We start from the raw sequence: 15048 nt of genomic DNA on the forward strand, positions 1-15048 counted from the left end.
ACAGCGCTGCGCGCAACTGGGGCCACCACTGCTCTGCCCGCGCCCGCCCCGCCTGCAGCTCCCGGCCGAGCCTCGCGCCCTCCCTGCAACTCCCGGAGCCCGCGCCCTCTCGGGGCAGCTTCCCGGCCCCGCGCCCGCCCCGCGGTGCAGTTCCCGGCCGACCCGCACCCTCCCCGTCTCGGGCCAGCTCCCCGGTCCAGCGCCCGCCCCGCGGTGCAGTTCCCGGCTCCGCCCGCCCGCGCCCTCCCAGTCTCGGGGTAGCTCCCCGGCGGGCCCACTCCGTGCAGCGCTCCCCACCACGCGCCCGCGTCCCCTCGGGCAGCCCTCCCCCTGGTCCCGCGCCCCTCGGGGCAGCCCCCGACCCCGGCCCCGCACCCTCCCTGCAGCTCCCGGCCCTAGCCCTCGTGTCCCCGCTGTGTCCCCTCCACGTCCTCGCCGGCAAGATGCGTTCGTCCCTGGCTCCCGGAGTCTACTTCCTCCGCAACTTCTCCCGGGACAGCTGGTGAGCACAGGGCAGGCAGCGGCACGATTGGGGGTGGCAGAAGGACTCTGGTGCGACGTGATCGATTTCTCGCCCTGGTGTCAGCTGAGAGATGGGTGATACTTCATCATCCCTCCTCTCCACGGATGGCCAGACAGACAGACAGACAGACAGACACACACACACACACACACACACACACACACACACACACACACACGGGGTCTGAACACCTCACTTTCATATCTGGGAGCTCATAAGAAGCTGGGGAGTGAATGGAAGTGTTGGCTGCCCTCTGGAGGTGTCCTTGGGTGACAGCATATCCGAACCCCAATCCTTGGAGCGGTGCCAGGCCCATGTGGTCCCATAGTGGGGGACGCTCCATTGTCACTTCCTCCCCGGGGGCATGGTGGGCGGGCTCAGGAGCCTCCAGAGCCTCAGGAGCCACGCACTGGAGGACTTTGCTGGTGGTGCTTGTAAAGCGATTGTCAGTGGCCACCACAGGGGACAGAAGTGACTCAGAGTCAGATCTCACTTCTCCATCCACGCAGCGAAGCAGCTCTGGGCCTCTATTCCCCGCCCCGCCCAGGCGCTGAAGAGCCCCCCGAAGAGAGGGGAGGGGTTCTCACAGATGAGCAGGGCCTCAGCCCCACCTGCCTCCTAGTCCTGTGCACACGGAGTGGCCGGTGACCCCGCGGCTTTCCAGCTTCCCTGTGAGCCCCCACGCTCCCAGGGGCTTCACTCTTGCTCACCTGGATCCCTTTTGCGTGGGGGCTTCTGTTAAAAGATATTTTTCAAAGACCCAGTAAAGCCCTTCCTGTCGTAAGACTAGAAAGGTGAGCACCCATTAACAAGTTCGTTTCTCCCACAGTGAGGGTCAGCGGTGTTCTGATGGACCCCCAGGGAAACCTGGTGGGGCGGGGAGGTGCGGTTGGGGAAGACTGGGTGGAGGCTGGAAGGATGGAAGGATGGGGGACAGAGCCGTCCCCTCTGTTTCGCTACCACTGAGGAGAGAGCCCAGAGCCCAGGCCCCTTGATAGCGGACTGTGCGCCAAAGCCAGCTTCCCCGCGGATTAGGAGGGAAACAACGGTCCTTGACGCTTATCCCTCAGCTCCCTGTCAACGCGTTATTAAGCAGCTCGCGGTGGATGTCAGGTTCCACTTAGATAACCTGAGCGGGGACAGGGTGGCTTTCAGCGGCACACAGTTCCCCTGCTCTCTGCGGGCACACTTGTCTCGTGGCGAGATTATTCTCGATGGCAGACTGCAGGCTGCTCACTTAGGTCTCTCTGGTCATTTCCGTTCCCACCGAGAAGGCCCAATGCTGTTTGTGCTGCCGGGGTCTCAGACTGGACTTCTTTGCATTGGGGCCACACCCGGCTGTGCTCAAGGCTGACTCCTAGCAGGTCTCAGGGACCCTCAGGGGTGCTAGGGATCAAACCCAGAGGGCCGTGTGCGAGGCAGATACCCGAGGCCTGCACTGTAAATTTGGATTTTTTCTTATTAACTGTTCAGAGATCGTGAAGTTAAGACAAGAAATGGTCTCTGCTGACTTTACCTCACCTGCTGTACTAATAAATTTGGACAAACAAATTACCCTTCCCTTCTCACCTCCCCCACTTTTTGGGGGGATTTTTGTTTTTTGTGTTTTTTTTTTGAGGGTCACACCTGGTGGTGCTCAGGGATTATTCCTGGCTCTGTGCTCAGGGATCACTCCTGGCATCCTATGGGATGCCGGGAATCGAACCTGAGGTGGCCACGTGCAAGGCAAACGCCCTCCCTGCTGTGCTATCTCTCCAGCCCGATTCCCCTCTCTTGAGCTTCTCGAAATGTACGACAGCTCCTGGGCCTGCTGGGGAGCAACCTTTCCCGGGAGTGCGTAAGAGGACACAGGAAACCATTTGACTTATTAGTATTGGCCCCATACTATAGTCAACCTGCGTTCCTTCAGACGGGCCACTTAGATCTGATTAAGTGAGCATCATTGTCAAGTGGAACTTGCCAGGCAAGGCCTGGGTTGCATAACCAACTTTTCTAATTATGTCCTGGTTAAAAAGGACAAATTGCCAGGGAGCTTTTGCAACCATGCTCCTGTGTAAAACTCTCATTTGCAGACATCTTACTAGGGAAAACAAGACACTGGCAAATGATTCTTTTCAGTGCACAAAACCCAAAATCTATTAAAGTTTTATGGATTACAGATAGCATGAGAAGAAAGACAAAAGGCTTCTTTCAGTAGCCAGGAAATTTGCGTCACCAGCACCCCCAAAGATAAATGCCAGCCACCGGCTCCCTTCACTCAGTGCTATGTGACTCAATCTGGTTCCATGAAATTTTGGGTTAGCAACCCCATAAATCCAACTTCTTGACTAAGAAGTTCTGGGAATCCTAACTTTGCTGGAATATTCTCCCTCCCTCTCTCTTTCTCTCTCTCTGGCATCATGATTTATGATAGCAGTGTTTTAGCCGTACATTGTCACTGCACCCCACCCAATGCCAAGCTCCTCGTCTCTCCCTTCTCCTCTGCCTTGCCGCCCACTCGCCTTGACAAGCTCATTTCTGTTGGCAGAAGCTCAGGGCTTGTTTCCATTGGCCGTTGTCGATTCCCCGGCATTGTTTCTACTCCACAGCTGAGTGAGATCATCCTCTGTTTGTTCTTCTGACTCACGTCACTTCACACGGTCCCCTCCAGCTCCATCCAAGTCATAGGCAAATGCAAAGTTTCCTCTTTTCTCACAGCAGCCTGGGGGTTCCAGTGCCTCCCCTCCCGTCTCCTCGGGTACTTGGGTCATCTTGAGATCCTGGCCATTGCGGACAGGACGGCAGAGACGTCGGCTGTGCCTTTTGACTTTTCTGACGGGTGCTTGTGTGCTTGGGATAGATGCCAGCGGAAGGAATCACTGGTCATGTGGAAGTTCTAATTTTGCTTTTTCCACGGCCAGTAAATGAGGATTCCTTTCTCACCACATTCCCTCCAGCACCGCTTGTTTTAGAACTTTTTGATACAGCCTGTTCTCGCTGACGTGTGGCAAACCCCTCATTTTGGCTTGTTTCCCTCCTAATCTGTGACCCTGAGCTTTTTTTTTTTTTTTGCTTTTGGGGTCACACCTGGCAATGCTCAGGGATTACTCCTGGCTCTGCACTCAGGATCACCCCTGGCGGTGCTCAGGGGACCATATGGGATGCTGGGAATCGAACCCAGGTCGGCCATGTGCAAGGCAAACGCCCTACCCGCTGTGCTATCGCTCCAGCCCTCAGACCCTGAGCATTTTGTGGGTTGCCTGTGGACCATCCATACATCTGCTTCGGAGAATATTCATTCAGTTCTTCTCTCCATTTTTAATGGGAGCGGGGACCCTGTTGGGGGCCCTGAGTTCTGTGAGTGCTTCCTATGTCTGTATTTTTGTCCAGTGTCTGGTGGTGAATATTTTCTCCCATTCATGAGAGTTTATCTGGCGGGTCCTTCACGTTGTCTAAACAGTTCCATCGGAACACAGAACAAGTGCTGGGTGCAGTGCTTCATGGAGAGAATTCTTGGGAGGGAAGGTGAGAGCACTGGCCTCTGGCTGACTGTGGAGCCTTTGGGAACCACAGGAGTCAAGAGAAAGCTCTGTGGGTGACAAAAACCCAAAAGGTGTCCCGAGAAATCACGAGCAGGACAATGCAGCTGACGAGTAAGTTCATTGTTCCTGTTCCTGAGGTGTGCAAGAAAAAGAAAAGCTCATCCCCCCCAGCCAAAAACAATCTAGACGAGGTCAAAAAATATTACGAGGCTATATAAACAAGATTGCAAGTCAAGAAAGAACATCCCGCCTGGTGGGTTAAAATGGGTGCATGCAGTTTTATTTCTTTTCATTTCTCTGCAGTGTAGAGGTGACCTAGTGTCTGTGGTCATGATTTTGATAAAGTAAGTCACTGCACCATGATAAGACCCTCCAAAGGGCCTGCGACTCCCCACCTCTGTGCTCAGACGAATAGTTTTTATAGAGAACCACATCTTAAGATAATGTAGAAATCCTGAGGCTAGCTTTCATGATGTGCTGGGATGTGTCCCGGAGGAAAACGGCCCACGGGGCATGAGAGCCCAGGCAGGGGGGTTGTGGTGACAAAACACAGCCGAGGGAAGGTCTGGTCTAGAATATGCTCGACCAGAATCCAAGGAGGCCGGGAACAGCCCAGGTAAAATTGAAAGTGTCCAGAGCTGCAGTGCCAGGGATGAGACTCCACGGCCGGTCACACCCTTGCCTGTGAGAGGTGCTGGGCTCTGTCCCTCATTCTGCACATACAGCGTCAGAGGTCCCCAAGGACAGCTGTGGTCCAGTTCCGTGCAGAGCCTCTACAGGGGAGTGGGGCCAGAAGCAGCGGGAGAGCATCACCCCGGGGGCAAGGCTGGCCCTGGGCTCTGGGTCCCCTGAGTTAAGGTCCCAGCACCGCTGCCCCTGGGTGCTGGGTGGCCAGATGAGGCACTGGGGTGGTGCCACCTTCCGGGCAGCTCCAGGCCACTGACCCCAGGCAAGACCACCCTCCACCCTGGCTCCGGCCACTTTACGGGGAACTTTCTCCAGCGTCTGTCCCCCCGGGGGTTGGAGATGTGGGTAGAGTGAGGCCCAGAGAAGCCAGGCGGCTTGTCTGCATCACACAGCCTGCGGCCAGCTGAGCGGGAAGGCGTCCAGGTCAGTGAGAGCTCCGGCCGGGTCTGTCCACCATCCTCCCGCCCAGAGTGGCCTCAGATGACCGTCCTGTCTCTGGGAAGAGGCTTCTGGGTGGGTGATGGACGCTGTGCCCCTGTCCCGTGGGGTGCGGGAGGGAAAACGGGAGGCCTTTGGGCCATGGGGCTGCCTTCTGGGGGAGGCAGCTGTGCCCAGCGCGGCCGTGGGCCTGCAGAGGCGGGGAGCGCCCGGCAGGCGAGGCAGCAGCTTCGTACAGCCACCAGCCTCCTCCGCAGCTCCAGTGCCAGCATCTGTGCGGGCGTGCCCTGGGGCAGCTGGCGACGGGGACGTGAGAGGAGGTGCGGGGAGCTCCTAGTGAAGCTGGAGCCTGGCTCGGGAGAGAAGCGTGTGGGAAGAGAGGCCAGGGCGGCTGAGGAGAGGGCTGGGGTGGGGGACCGGGCAGGCCGGTGGAGCTTGCCCTGTGTGTTTCCCCCCTACACACCCTCCCCCTACAGGAGGCCGGGGTGCCTGCCTGAGCTGGCCCGGGCTCCCCAACACCCCTGTCTCCACAGAGCCCTGGTGTGGAAGGAGCCTGCCATCCTCCCAAGCAAACCGAGGCTTGAACAGGTTTAAAACCTCCTCAGGGTCACCCCGAGTGGTCCCAGGGTCACTCCGAGTGGTCCCAGGGTTACTCCGAGTGGTCCCAGGGTTACTCCGAGTGGTCCCAGGGTCACTCCGAGTGGTCCCAGAGTCACTCTAAGTGGTCCGAGATCCATCCCCTCAAGCCCGAGTCCCTGAGTCAGAGCGGCCCCCAGCCTGGCCCTCCTGCTCTGGGCTAACTGGTCCCGCAGAGGTGCTGGGGGGCGGGGAAGGCTCCCGAGGGAGCTCTGAAGGGGACTGGGGGCCCTGTGGTCCTCCGGGCCATGTGACCCATGTCCCCGTGACAGCCAGCAACCAGACTTCCTCTTCCCCACCCCCCCAGTTTCCTCTTTTTCTCCTGAACTGACACGCCCCCCTATTCTCCCATCCCCCCGCCCCCGCTCGCCCCCCCCCCAGATGGCTGCAGGGTGGGGTGGAAAGGCCACTGAGACCGGAGTGGAGCTGCCCCCATCACAGGGAGGCGAGGACGGATCCCCCAGAGTCCCTGAAGCCCAGGGCACCCCCAACCCCTGCCTGCCGGTCCCATCCTTCCTGCCCAGAAGGAGGGATGACAAGAGAGCGCCCTGAGGGGGGGCCCGCAGTTGCCTCCCTGGCAGTACCCCCGGCTGAGTACTCTGAAGGGATGAGTCAGCACCCAGACACCTCCCCATACCCGCCAACAGGTTCTGCTGTCTCAGCACGGCCCGCTCGACTTCCTCCCCAGTCACTCAGCGTGGCGTGGCGTGGCGGGGCGCACTGGGGCCTGGGCACAGGGCCCTGGGGCGCGGGCGTGGGGAGCGCTCTGCCCTCCTCTCCTAAGTCCCCGGCAGGGTCCCACCCTCCAGCTCTGCTCAGATGTGGGGCCTGCCCCGAGCTGCCTGTCCCAGCTGAGTCCAGGAGCTGGAGGCGCTATCACTCTGGGCCGGCCCGACCTTTTCCCACCGGCAGCGGCCATGGTGGCAGTGGGGCCGCCGTGACCTGGTCCTGGCTCTTCCTGGCTCTCTGTCCTTTTTCGATCTGCTGAGTTCCCGATCAGGCACAACCCAGGACTGGCCACAAGTCCACTTCTCGGGGCAGGGCCTTAGGTCAGCGGTAGCCACAGCCAGCCCCACCTGAGCCAGGTGCTTGGGCCATGGGTCATCTTGGAGCAGGGGTGTCGGGGCTTCTCCCGCCCTCCTGGCATGGGGGATGGTCAGCTGGATCGGGACTCAGGAACGGCCACCTTGCCAGCGTGCCTGGCCGGAGCGGCTCCGGGGGTTCACTGGTTCCTTCCGGGAGCACTGGGCCTTTCCTAGCTCAGTCTCCTATCAGTGCTGTCCAGCTCTCCGCTGGCCTCGTGACTCAGGGCCCAGTGGCCGCAGCCCTGTGGGTGGTCAGTGGGGGTGTGCACCCGCCTCACTCTCCCCACAATCCTGGGACCCAGCTGTGACTGTCCCCCCAGGGCCCGGGACTGCAGAGAACGAGAAGGGAGACGTGTGCCAGCCTGGGGGGCCTGGGGACACGGCCCCATGTCCATGGCACAGTAGGACTGTGGCCTGGCTCTTGGGAGGCCGAGGGGCCCACGGGGAGGCTTAGCCCAGCTCAGCTCCACACACAGAGCCCTCCCCAGCCACCCCCACTCTTGCTTCCTGGGGTGTCCAGTTTTCTGTGCAAATGAGAATCTTCCTTTCTGCTTCCCCCCAGACCCGCTTTCCTGCTCCCTGCAGCCTTCCCAGGTGCAGGCATTGGATGGGCAGGCGAAAGACAGAGGATCGGGGTCTCTGTGTCCCCATGATCTGGGGAGCAGGTGTCTTCCTGCCACGCTGCTCCCAGCCCTGTCTCCTCCGGGGCACCTTCCTCCGACATCGCCCCATTACTGCATGGGGCTGCCTGCAGGGGGGCAGCCCCACGTGACCCCTGCCTGAAGCCCCAAAATCCCCACCCAGGGCTGTCCAGCCCCCGTCTGGCTGGCACACACAGTGGCACCGTGCCTGTATGTCCCACGGGAACCGGCATGGCTGGTGGGGTGGGGGTGTGGCTGGACCCTCAGAACTGGCACTGTCCCCTACGGAACAGGGAGGGGCCCACAGACCCCCATTCTCCTCAGATGAATGGGGTAGGGGTGGTGCAGAGGATGAGGAGGGTCTCCTGAGGCACCCCCAGCACACACCTGGGAGCTCACAGCCCTGAGTGGGCCGAAGGAGGCCCACGGGGCCGAGGGTGGCAGGGAGACATGGGTATCACTTCTGTGTCTGGGCTGGGGGTCCGGCAAAGGTCTTGGGGATACTTCCTGGTCCGGGGCTGACTCAGCTCAGCTGACGCTGCACTGGGGCTGCCGACGGTGACTCAGAGGGCAGTGACCAGCTCCTGCCGTCCTTCCGACACGGGCGGGTGTCTGAGGAACCAGATGCTCTCGGGGAGCACGACCCTCCTCATGCTGGCCCCCCCTCCGGGGCCCGTCACGGCCTCCCAGCAATAGCCCCACCGCCAGGGCCTCGGGTCTGCTCTGGAATGTGGCCGCTGCTGGTTCTCCGGGTTCCCGAGAGGGTGACTCACCCAGACAGGCCCTTCTCCACACTTCCTCCAGATGCTGCCACACTAGCTGTGTTAAAATCCAGTCTGTGTGCAGTGCACACACAGACACGTGTACGTATGTACACAGACACATGTGTGCATGTACACAAGCACACATGTGTGCATGTACAGAGACACACATGTATGTATACAGATACACATGTGTGCATATACACAGACATATGTATACATATAAGCAGACACACATGTGCGCATGTACAGACACATGTGCATGTGTACACAGGCATACACATACATAGGCACAAGGCATGCGTGCATGCAGACACGTGTGTACACGTACAGAGGCATGCATGCATGTACACAGGTACACGTGTGCATTTACACAGGGATGTGTGCATACATGGCATGCGGAGCGCGCTCCTCCCAAGGATGTTTTTGGAAATCCGGGAGCAGGGATGGGGAGCTGGGTGCCTCTGAGCCTCGGCTCTGCCGGGAACCTGAGGGTGGGCTGAGGCCCAAGGATCCACCTCCTGCTGTCCCCCTGCTGTGGCCCCTTGCAGGTTCCGGGGCTTCATCCTGCTGATCACCTTCTTGATTTACACCTGCTACCACATGTCCCGGAAGCCCCTCAGTGTGGTCAAGGTGAGGCTGACCTGCAGGGATGGAGGGAAGGGGAAGATCTGGGCCCCTTGAGAGATAGATACTAGAATGTTCCGGAACTCAGCCCACTGCCACGGGGTTCCTGTCCCTGGTCACAGCTGACCCTGCCTCTCCACCTGGCTGCCTCCTGCCTGCAGCCACTCCCCTCTCGGTGCTCCCTGCCTCTGAGGAGCTTAGTCACCTGGCCGAGGGGGTGGCAGGTGTGGAGGGGCCCCCAGGCTGCACGTGTGGGCCGCGCTCCTGCCCTGCTCCTGCACCGGGTGCGGCGGGAGAGGGGTGGCTGAGCGCCCCGTATCCCCGTGGCCTCCGCAGAGCCGCCTGCACCAGAATTGCTCAGCGCTCATCCCCCCTGACAATAACAGCCATGACCTCAATGACTCCACGTGGTGTAGCTGGGCCCCCTTCGGTGAGTACCGCCCTGGGCGGGTGGCGGGGAACAGGGGGGCCTCTGCGGGGCCAGCCCAGCCACCTGCCTCCCACCCCACACCTGCTTCCAGACCAGAGCAACTACAAGGAGCTTCTGGGGGCCGTGGACAACGCCTTCCTTGTGGCCTACGCCATCGGCATGTTCATCAGGTGAGCAGGCTCCGCCCCAGTGCTCCCCACCAGCAGACCCCACCCCGAGCTCTCCGGGGGCCCGGAGACATGAGGGTGGGGGCAGGGGGCCTCCGTGTGGCCACACAGACATCACCTGGTGGTGCAGCTGCGGGCCATTCCCCCAACGCCGACTCTCTCCTCAGTGGGATTTTTGGGGAGCGGCTCCCGCTGCGTTACTACCTGTCGGCGGGGATGCTTCTCAGCGGCCTCTTCACCTCGCTCCTGGGCCTGGCCTACTTCTGGGACATCCACGTGCTCTGGTACTTCGTGCTGATCCAGGTATGGCTCCAGCGCCCTGGGGGGGATGTGGGGTTTGCCAGTGTTGCCCCAGAGAGGCAGTGCCCACTCTTAGCCCCGCGCCCCTTGGACACTCCCTGTGGATCCAACTTCCCGTGTTTGAGCATTTGGTGGCCCAGTGAGTGCACTGGGAACCCCTGGGGTCCCCCAGGATCCCGTGGGCCCAGGCATAGTCTTTGCAAGGATGAGAAATCAGCGGAGAAATCTAGAGGTGTGTGAGTGTGTATAGGTGTGGGTGAGTGTGTGAGTGCGTGTGTGTGTGTATATGTGTGTGTGTGTGCGTGCGTGCGTGCGTGCGTGTGTGCGTGCATGCATGCGTGCATGCATTGAGGGACCTGGCCCCACTCTGATGTAGAACCTAGGAAGACACCTTGACTCAGGCCCATGCCCACCCCTTGCAGATCTTCAATGGACTCGCCCAGACCACGGGCTGGCCTGCCGTGGTGGCCTGCGTGGGTCACTGGTTTGGAAAGGGGAAGTGAGTATAAGGGGGGCCTGGGGGGCAGCCCAGGGCTGGATGGGCAGGGGGCATGGTCTGTGCCACCTCACTGCACACTTGATGCACCCACAGCCAGCTGCACAGGACGGTAACACATCCTGCACACACCCTTGCACACATACCTGCACATACATATTCTTGCATACACATTAACTCGTGTGCACACATACCCCCGAACACACATTCCTGTACACACACCTCTGCACACACACATGCACACACCCCTGCACACATACGCTCATCCTTGCACACACACTCACTGCTGCAATGTACACATCCCTACGCACACACCCTGCACACACACATCCCTGCACACATACCCCTGCACATGCACACACATTCCTGCACACACTCACCCCTTAACATGCACACATTCCTGCACACACTCACCCCTGCATATGCACACACATCCCTGCACACATACCTCTGCATACACACCCCTCGCACATATCTCTTTAGACACATAACCCTGCACATGCACACACTGTTTCACACATACACATACCCCTGCACACACTCACCCCTTCACAAACTCACCTGCATGTGCATGCACACACACACACACACACACACACATACTTAGCAGGAAAGGCCTGGCACAGCCCTGTACTTTCTAGTAGTTTCCTGGGACAGAAGGCAGGGAGAGGGTGATGTGGGCTCACCTGTGCTTGGGCAGCTGAGGGGAGCAGCGCCCTGGCCTCAGCACTGGCTCCTGGAAGTGTGACTGAGCAGCCAGGCCAGCCCCTGTCTGCATGTGTGTGTGTTTCTCTGCTTGTGTTTCTCTGTGCATGTTTCTCTGTGTTTCTCTGTGTGTATTTCTCTGTGTGTGTCTCTGTGCATGTGTGTCTCTTCATGTGTTTCTCTGTTCGTGTGTTTCTCTGCGTGCATTTCTCTGTGCATGTGTTTATGTGCATTTCTCCGTGTGCATTCCCTGCGTGTGTTCTGTGTACGCGTGTGTGCCGTGTGCGGGCTGATCCCGACGCCGCCTCCATCCTTGCTCGCTCCCCACAGGCGGGGGCTCATCATGGGCATCTGGAACTCTCACACCTCTGTGGGCAACATCCTGGGCTCCCTGATCGCCGGCGTCTGGGTGAACGGGGAGTGGGGGCTGTCGTTTGTGGTGCCCGGCGCCATCACCGCGGCCATGGGCCTCTTCACCTTCCTCTTCCTCATCGAGTGTGAGTGGCGAGAGGGGGAAAGTGTGAGGTGGGGGAACCTCAGTCTACCAGTGTGTGGCTCCCTGGCGGGAGGGAGCCCATGGGGCAGCAGCTCAGTGCGGTTTCTTCTGCAGACCCGGAAGACGTGGACTGCACCCCTCCTCAGCACCACGTGAGCATGAGCCCCTCCAGACCCCGGCCCCAGTGGCCGCTGGGCACCTTCTGACCCCCCCACCCCAGGCAGCCCCCTAGAGCTCAGGGTGGGTCCTCCTGCTCCCGGGTGGGGGTCTGTACGCCTGCCCACAGCCAGGGTGCTCTCTCTCAGGAAGCCCCGGAGGCGAGTCCCACTGGCGTGGAGGAGGGCTGCACGGAGGCGGCGGCAGGAAGCTGCAAGGACCTGAGCGCTCAGCCTGCTGCCATCAGCTTCTTCGGGGCACTTCGAATCCCGGTGAGGGCCGCCTGCAGATAGATGGAGGTGGGAGGGGTGGGTGCCGGGCGGCGGGGGCGGCCCCTCACGCGCCCTCCTGCCCAGGGCGTGGTGGAGTTCTCGCTGTGTCTGCTCTTCGCCAAGCTGGTCAGCTACACCTTCCTGTACTGGCTGCCGCTCTACATCTTCAACGTGGGTGAGGCGTGTGTCAGGGGACAGGCTGGGGTCAGGAACGCAAGGGTCTACTCGGGGTCCCCCGACTTCCCGTCCAGGCGGAGGAAAAGGCCACCTCTGGACTGCTGGGGTCCTCCCCCGGGGTCCCCAAGTGCCCAAGGATGAGCCTCTGCTTGCAGACCCCACCTGCTGTGGGCTCTGTTCAGGGGGGTCGGGGAGGGGGGTGAAGTGGGGGGCTGGCAGGGGCCACCAGGGCAGGATCCTGAGCTCAAACACTCTGGGTCTGGAGTCCCCCCGTCTGTGTGTCAAGTGCAGGCCGGCTCCTGGGCCCCCTTTTCCCCAGCAGACTCAGATGATGTGGAATGCCGGTGGGTGGGGCTGGTGAGGGTCCCTGGGCACCGTGGGGGACAGACAGGTGGCCCAGCGGCTGTGCACTCACCTCCGGGGATGGGGGCACTAGCGCCGACCCCCAGCCCACCCCCTGACCACCCCTTGGTGCTCTCCCCAGCTCACTTCAGCGCCAAGGAGGCTGGTGACCTGTCCACGCTCTTCGATGTTGGCGGCATCATAGGTGACACTGCCCCACGCGCAGGAGAGGGACAGGCTGGTGGGAGCAGGGACAGGGGCGGGGGAGGGGGCTTCCGGGGACCTCACAGGGAGGCCTTCAGTGGGTCTCCCATTAGGGGCATGGGGGGCTCCATGGGGCTCCATGGATCTCCCAGAAGTGCTATTGACCCACTGGGTAAGGAGGGCTACTGGGGGCGGGGGCAGTGCATGGGTGTGTCGGGGCGTGGCGGGGCCAGCAGGGGTGTGGTGGGAGTACGTGGGGTGCATGGGCATGGCAGAGGTACATGGGTGCAGAGATGTGGTGGGTACGTGTGTGCAGGGGCTCTGTGGGGGTCCATGGGGTGCAGGGGTGCAGGGGTGCAGCAGGGCTGTGAGCTGCTGTGTGTTGCAGGTGGCATCCTGGCAGGGCTCATCTCCGACTACACCAACGGCAGGGCCACCACCTGTACCATCATGCTCATCCTGGCCGCGCCCCTGGTACGCAGGGGAGGGCCGTGGGAAAGCCCTGGTGCCTGGGCCGTGCTGGGGACAGCAGGTGCCACCTGGGCCGGGCGTGGGCAGCGGAGGCCTGGGGTTAGGGGGCGCATCTTAGACACCAGTCCTGTGAGGCTCTGGCTGGGCCCGTGGCCGTGACACGCCCCCTCTCCGCGGTAGATGTTCCTGTACAACGCCTTTGGCCAGAGAGGGATAGCCAGCTCTGTAGGTGAGGCCCAGGGTGGGGGCAGCCTGGAGGGGTGGCCTGCGTGGGGCCTGCGCTGGCGGTGCCCCTCACCCGAATCTCCCCTCCCGCCTCAGCCATGCTCATCATCTGCGGGGCGCTGGTCAACGGCCCTTACTCCCTCATCACCACGGCCGTCTCCGCTGACCTGGTATGTGGCTCCAGGCTAGGGGTCCATGAGGGGGGCTGGGCCAGGCAGGGGTGCAGCCTGCAGGCCCTCAGTCCCTCCATCTCTCCCCCGCCCACACCGTTTCCTCCCAGCCCCAGCACTGTCCCCTCCCTGTGCCCCTGCTCTCACCCACGGCTGGGTCGGGCCCCCCGAATGCTCCCCCTCTCTCCCCAGGGCACCCACCAGAGCCTGAAGGGCAACGCCAAGGCGCTGGCCACGGTCACGGCCATCATCGACGGCACCGGCTCCATCGGTGTGTAGCCGCACAGCTGGCGGGCTCACCCCTGGGGCGTGGGGGCAGGGGGTCCCGGCCAATGCTCTCTCTGACCCTGTGCTCTGCACAGGGGCGGCCCTGGGACCCCTGCTGGCTGGCCTCATTTCCCCCACGGGCTGGAACAACGTCTTCTACATGCTCATCTCGGCCGACGTGCTGGCCTGCTTGGTGAGACCCCGGGGGCCCTGGGTGGGGTCCGGCCTGCCCTGCTGCCACCCGGGGGCCTGCTCGAAGCTCACGGGGCCCTCCCCACAGTTCCTCTGCCGGCTGGTGTACAAGGAGATCGTGGCCTGGCGGACGTCCCTGAGCAGAGATGGAGGGTGAGTCCCCGGACCCCAGAGCCTGGCGCCACCCGCCTCACAGCTCACGGGGTCCGGCCCGGGGCTCAGCAGCCTGCCGCAGGCCCAGAGGCCGCTGACCGTCTCCATTGTCCCATGTCTTCGTAGCTCTAGTCTGGCCCTCACCCACCCGCGATAGTCTTTCCCTCCAGCCCCACCACTTTTGTGAGTATTTTCCGCAAGTCCGTGACCAGCGCACCCCGAGAACCGAGCCCGCATGCAGACCCTGTGCCCCCGTGATTGGCCCCACTCTCTCTTTTTTCAGGGGGTCGGTGCCCAGACTCTGGGCAGCTCGGTGCCCGGGGAAAGTTTCCCCAGGGTCAGGGCTGCCCCAGAGGCTGGCGACCTGCACCCCCCACCCCTGCTTAGGGCTCTGGTTCCGTGCACCCCCAGCGCAGAGTGGAGACCGGCGGGGACCCCTCTGCCTTCGGGTGCATGGAAAGCACCTGCCAATCAGTCTGGTGGTGGGCGAGGCCCCAGGGCATGGTGGCGGAGGCGGCGGTGGTGGTGGTGGTGGTGGCTGTGGCTGGTGCTGAGCACGCTCTTTGGAGCAGGAGGCTCTGGCTGATCCAAGCTGACCTGGCCGCGGAGCGGGACTGAGCACTGCATGGGGAGCCCCTTCCTTCAAGCAGGTGCAGCCTCTTCCTGGGGAGGAAGCTGACAGCAGAGGCCCTGCGGGGAAGAAGGGCTGGGGGCAGGGGATGCTGACTCTGGGGCCTGCCGTGGGTCAGGTCGGGTGGGGGGGGGAATCAGGGAGAATGTGTACCCCATACACACACCCTGGAGGTGAGTCTGACTTTGCAAGGTCACCCCCCACCCCAAGGGGGCCGTTGGCTTTCAGAGGCAAGAGAATGGGGCTCAGAACTCAGGGTGGGCTCGGCCTGTGAG

The 15048-nt window shown here is 61.7% G+C and overlaps 1 protein-coding gene across 3 annotated transcripts in view; it reads left to right on the forward strand.

Moving 5' to 3' along the window:
- The window catches only part of SLC37A2 (solute carrier family 37 member 2), an 18821-nt gene continuing 3773 nt past the window's right edge, over positions 1-15048 (forward strand). Inside the window, exons 1-18 of one of the 3 annotated variants that reach the window (XM_055134016.1) lie at positions 1-502; positions 8844-8925; positions 9256-9349; positions 9441-9519; positions 9684-9819; positions 10239-10315; positions 11348-11514; positions 11628-11665; positions 11819-11941; positions 12026-12116; positions 12603-12665; positions 13053-13138; positions 13316-13364; positions 13457-13530; positions 13723-13801; positions 13893-13990; positions 14078-14142; positions 14269-14325. In XM_055134016.1, coding sequence (XP_054989991.1) covers positions 444-502; positions 8844-8925; positions 9256-9349; positions 9441-9519; positions 9684-9819; positions 10239-10315; positions 11348-11514; positions 11628-11665; positions 11819-11941; positions 12026-12116; positions 12603-12665; positions 13053-13138; positions 13316-13364; positions 13457-13530; positions 13723-13801; positions 13893-13990; positions 14078-14142; positions 14269-14299 — 1491 coding nt within the window. In that variant the 5' untranslated portion in view covers positions 1-443 and the 3' untranslated portion in view covers positions 14300-14325. Of the gene's footprint in view, positions 503-8843; positions 8926-9255; positions 9350-9440; positions 9520-9683; positions 9820-10238; positions 10316-11347; positions 11515-11627; positions 11666-11818; positions 11942-12025; positions 12117-12602; positions 12666-13052; positions 13139-13315; positions 13365-13456; positions 13531-13722; positions 13802-13892; positions 13991-14077; positions 14143-14268; positions 14326-14714; positions 14793-15048 lie in introns of all 3 variants that reach the window. The other 2 variants (XM_055134015.1, XM_055134017.1) reach the window with 2 other exon arrangements.

This window comes from Sorex araneus, chromosome 3 (assembly GCF_027595985.1).
Source record: "Sorex araneus isolate mSorAra2 chromosome 3, mSorAra2.pri, whole genome shotgun sequence".
In the NCBI taxonomy this organism is placed as follows: domain Eukaryota; kingdom Metazoa; phylum Chordata; class Mammalia; order Eulipotyphla; family Soricidae; genus Sorex; species Sorex araneus.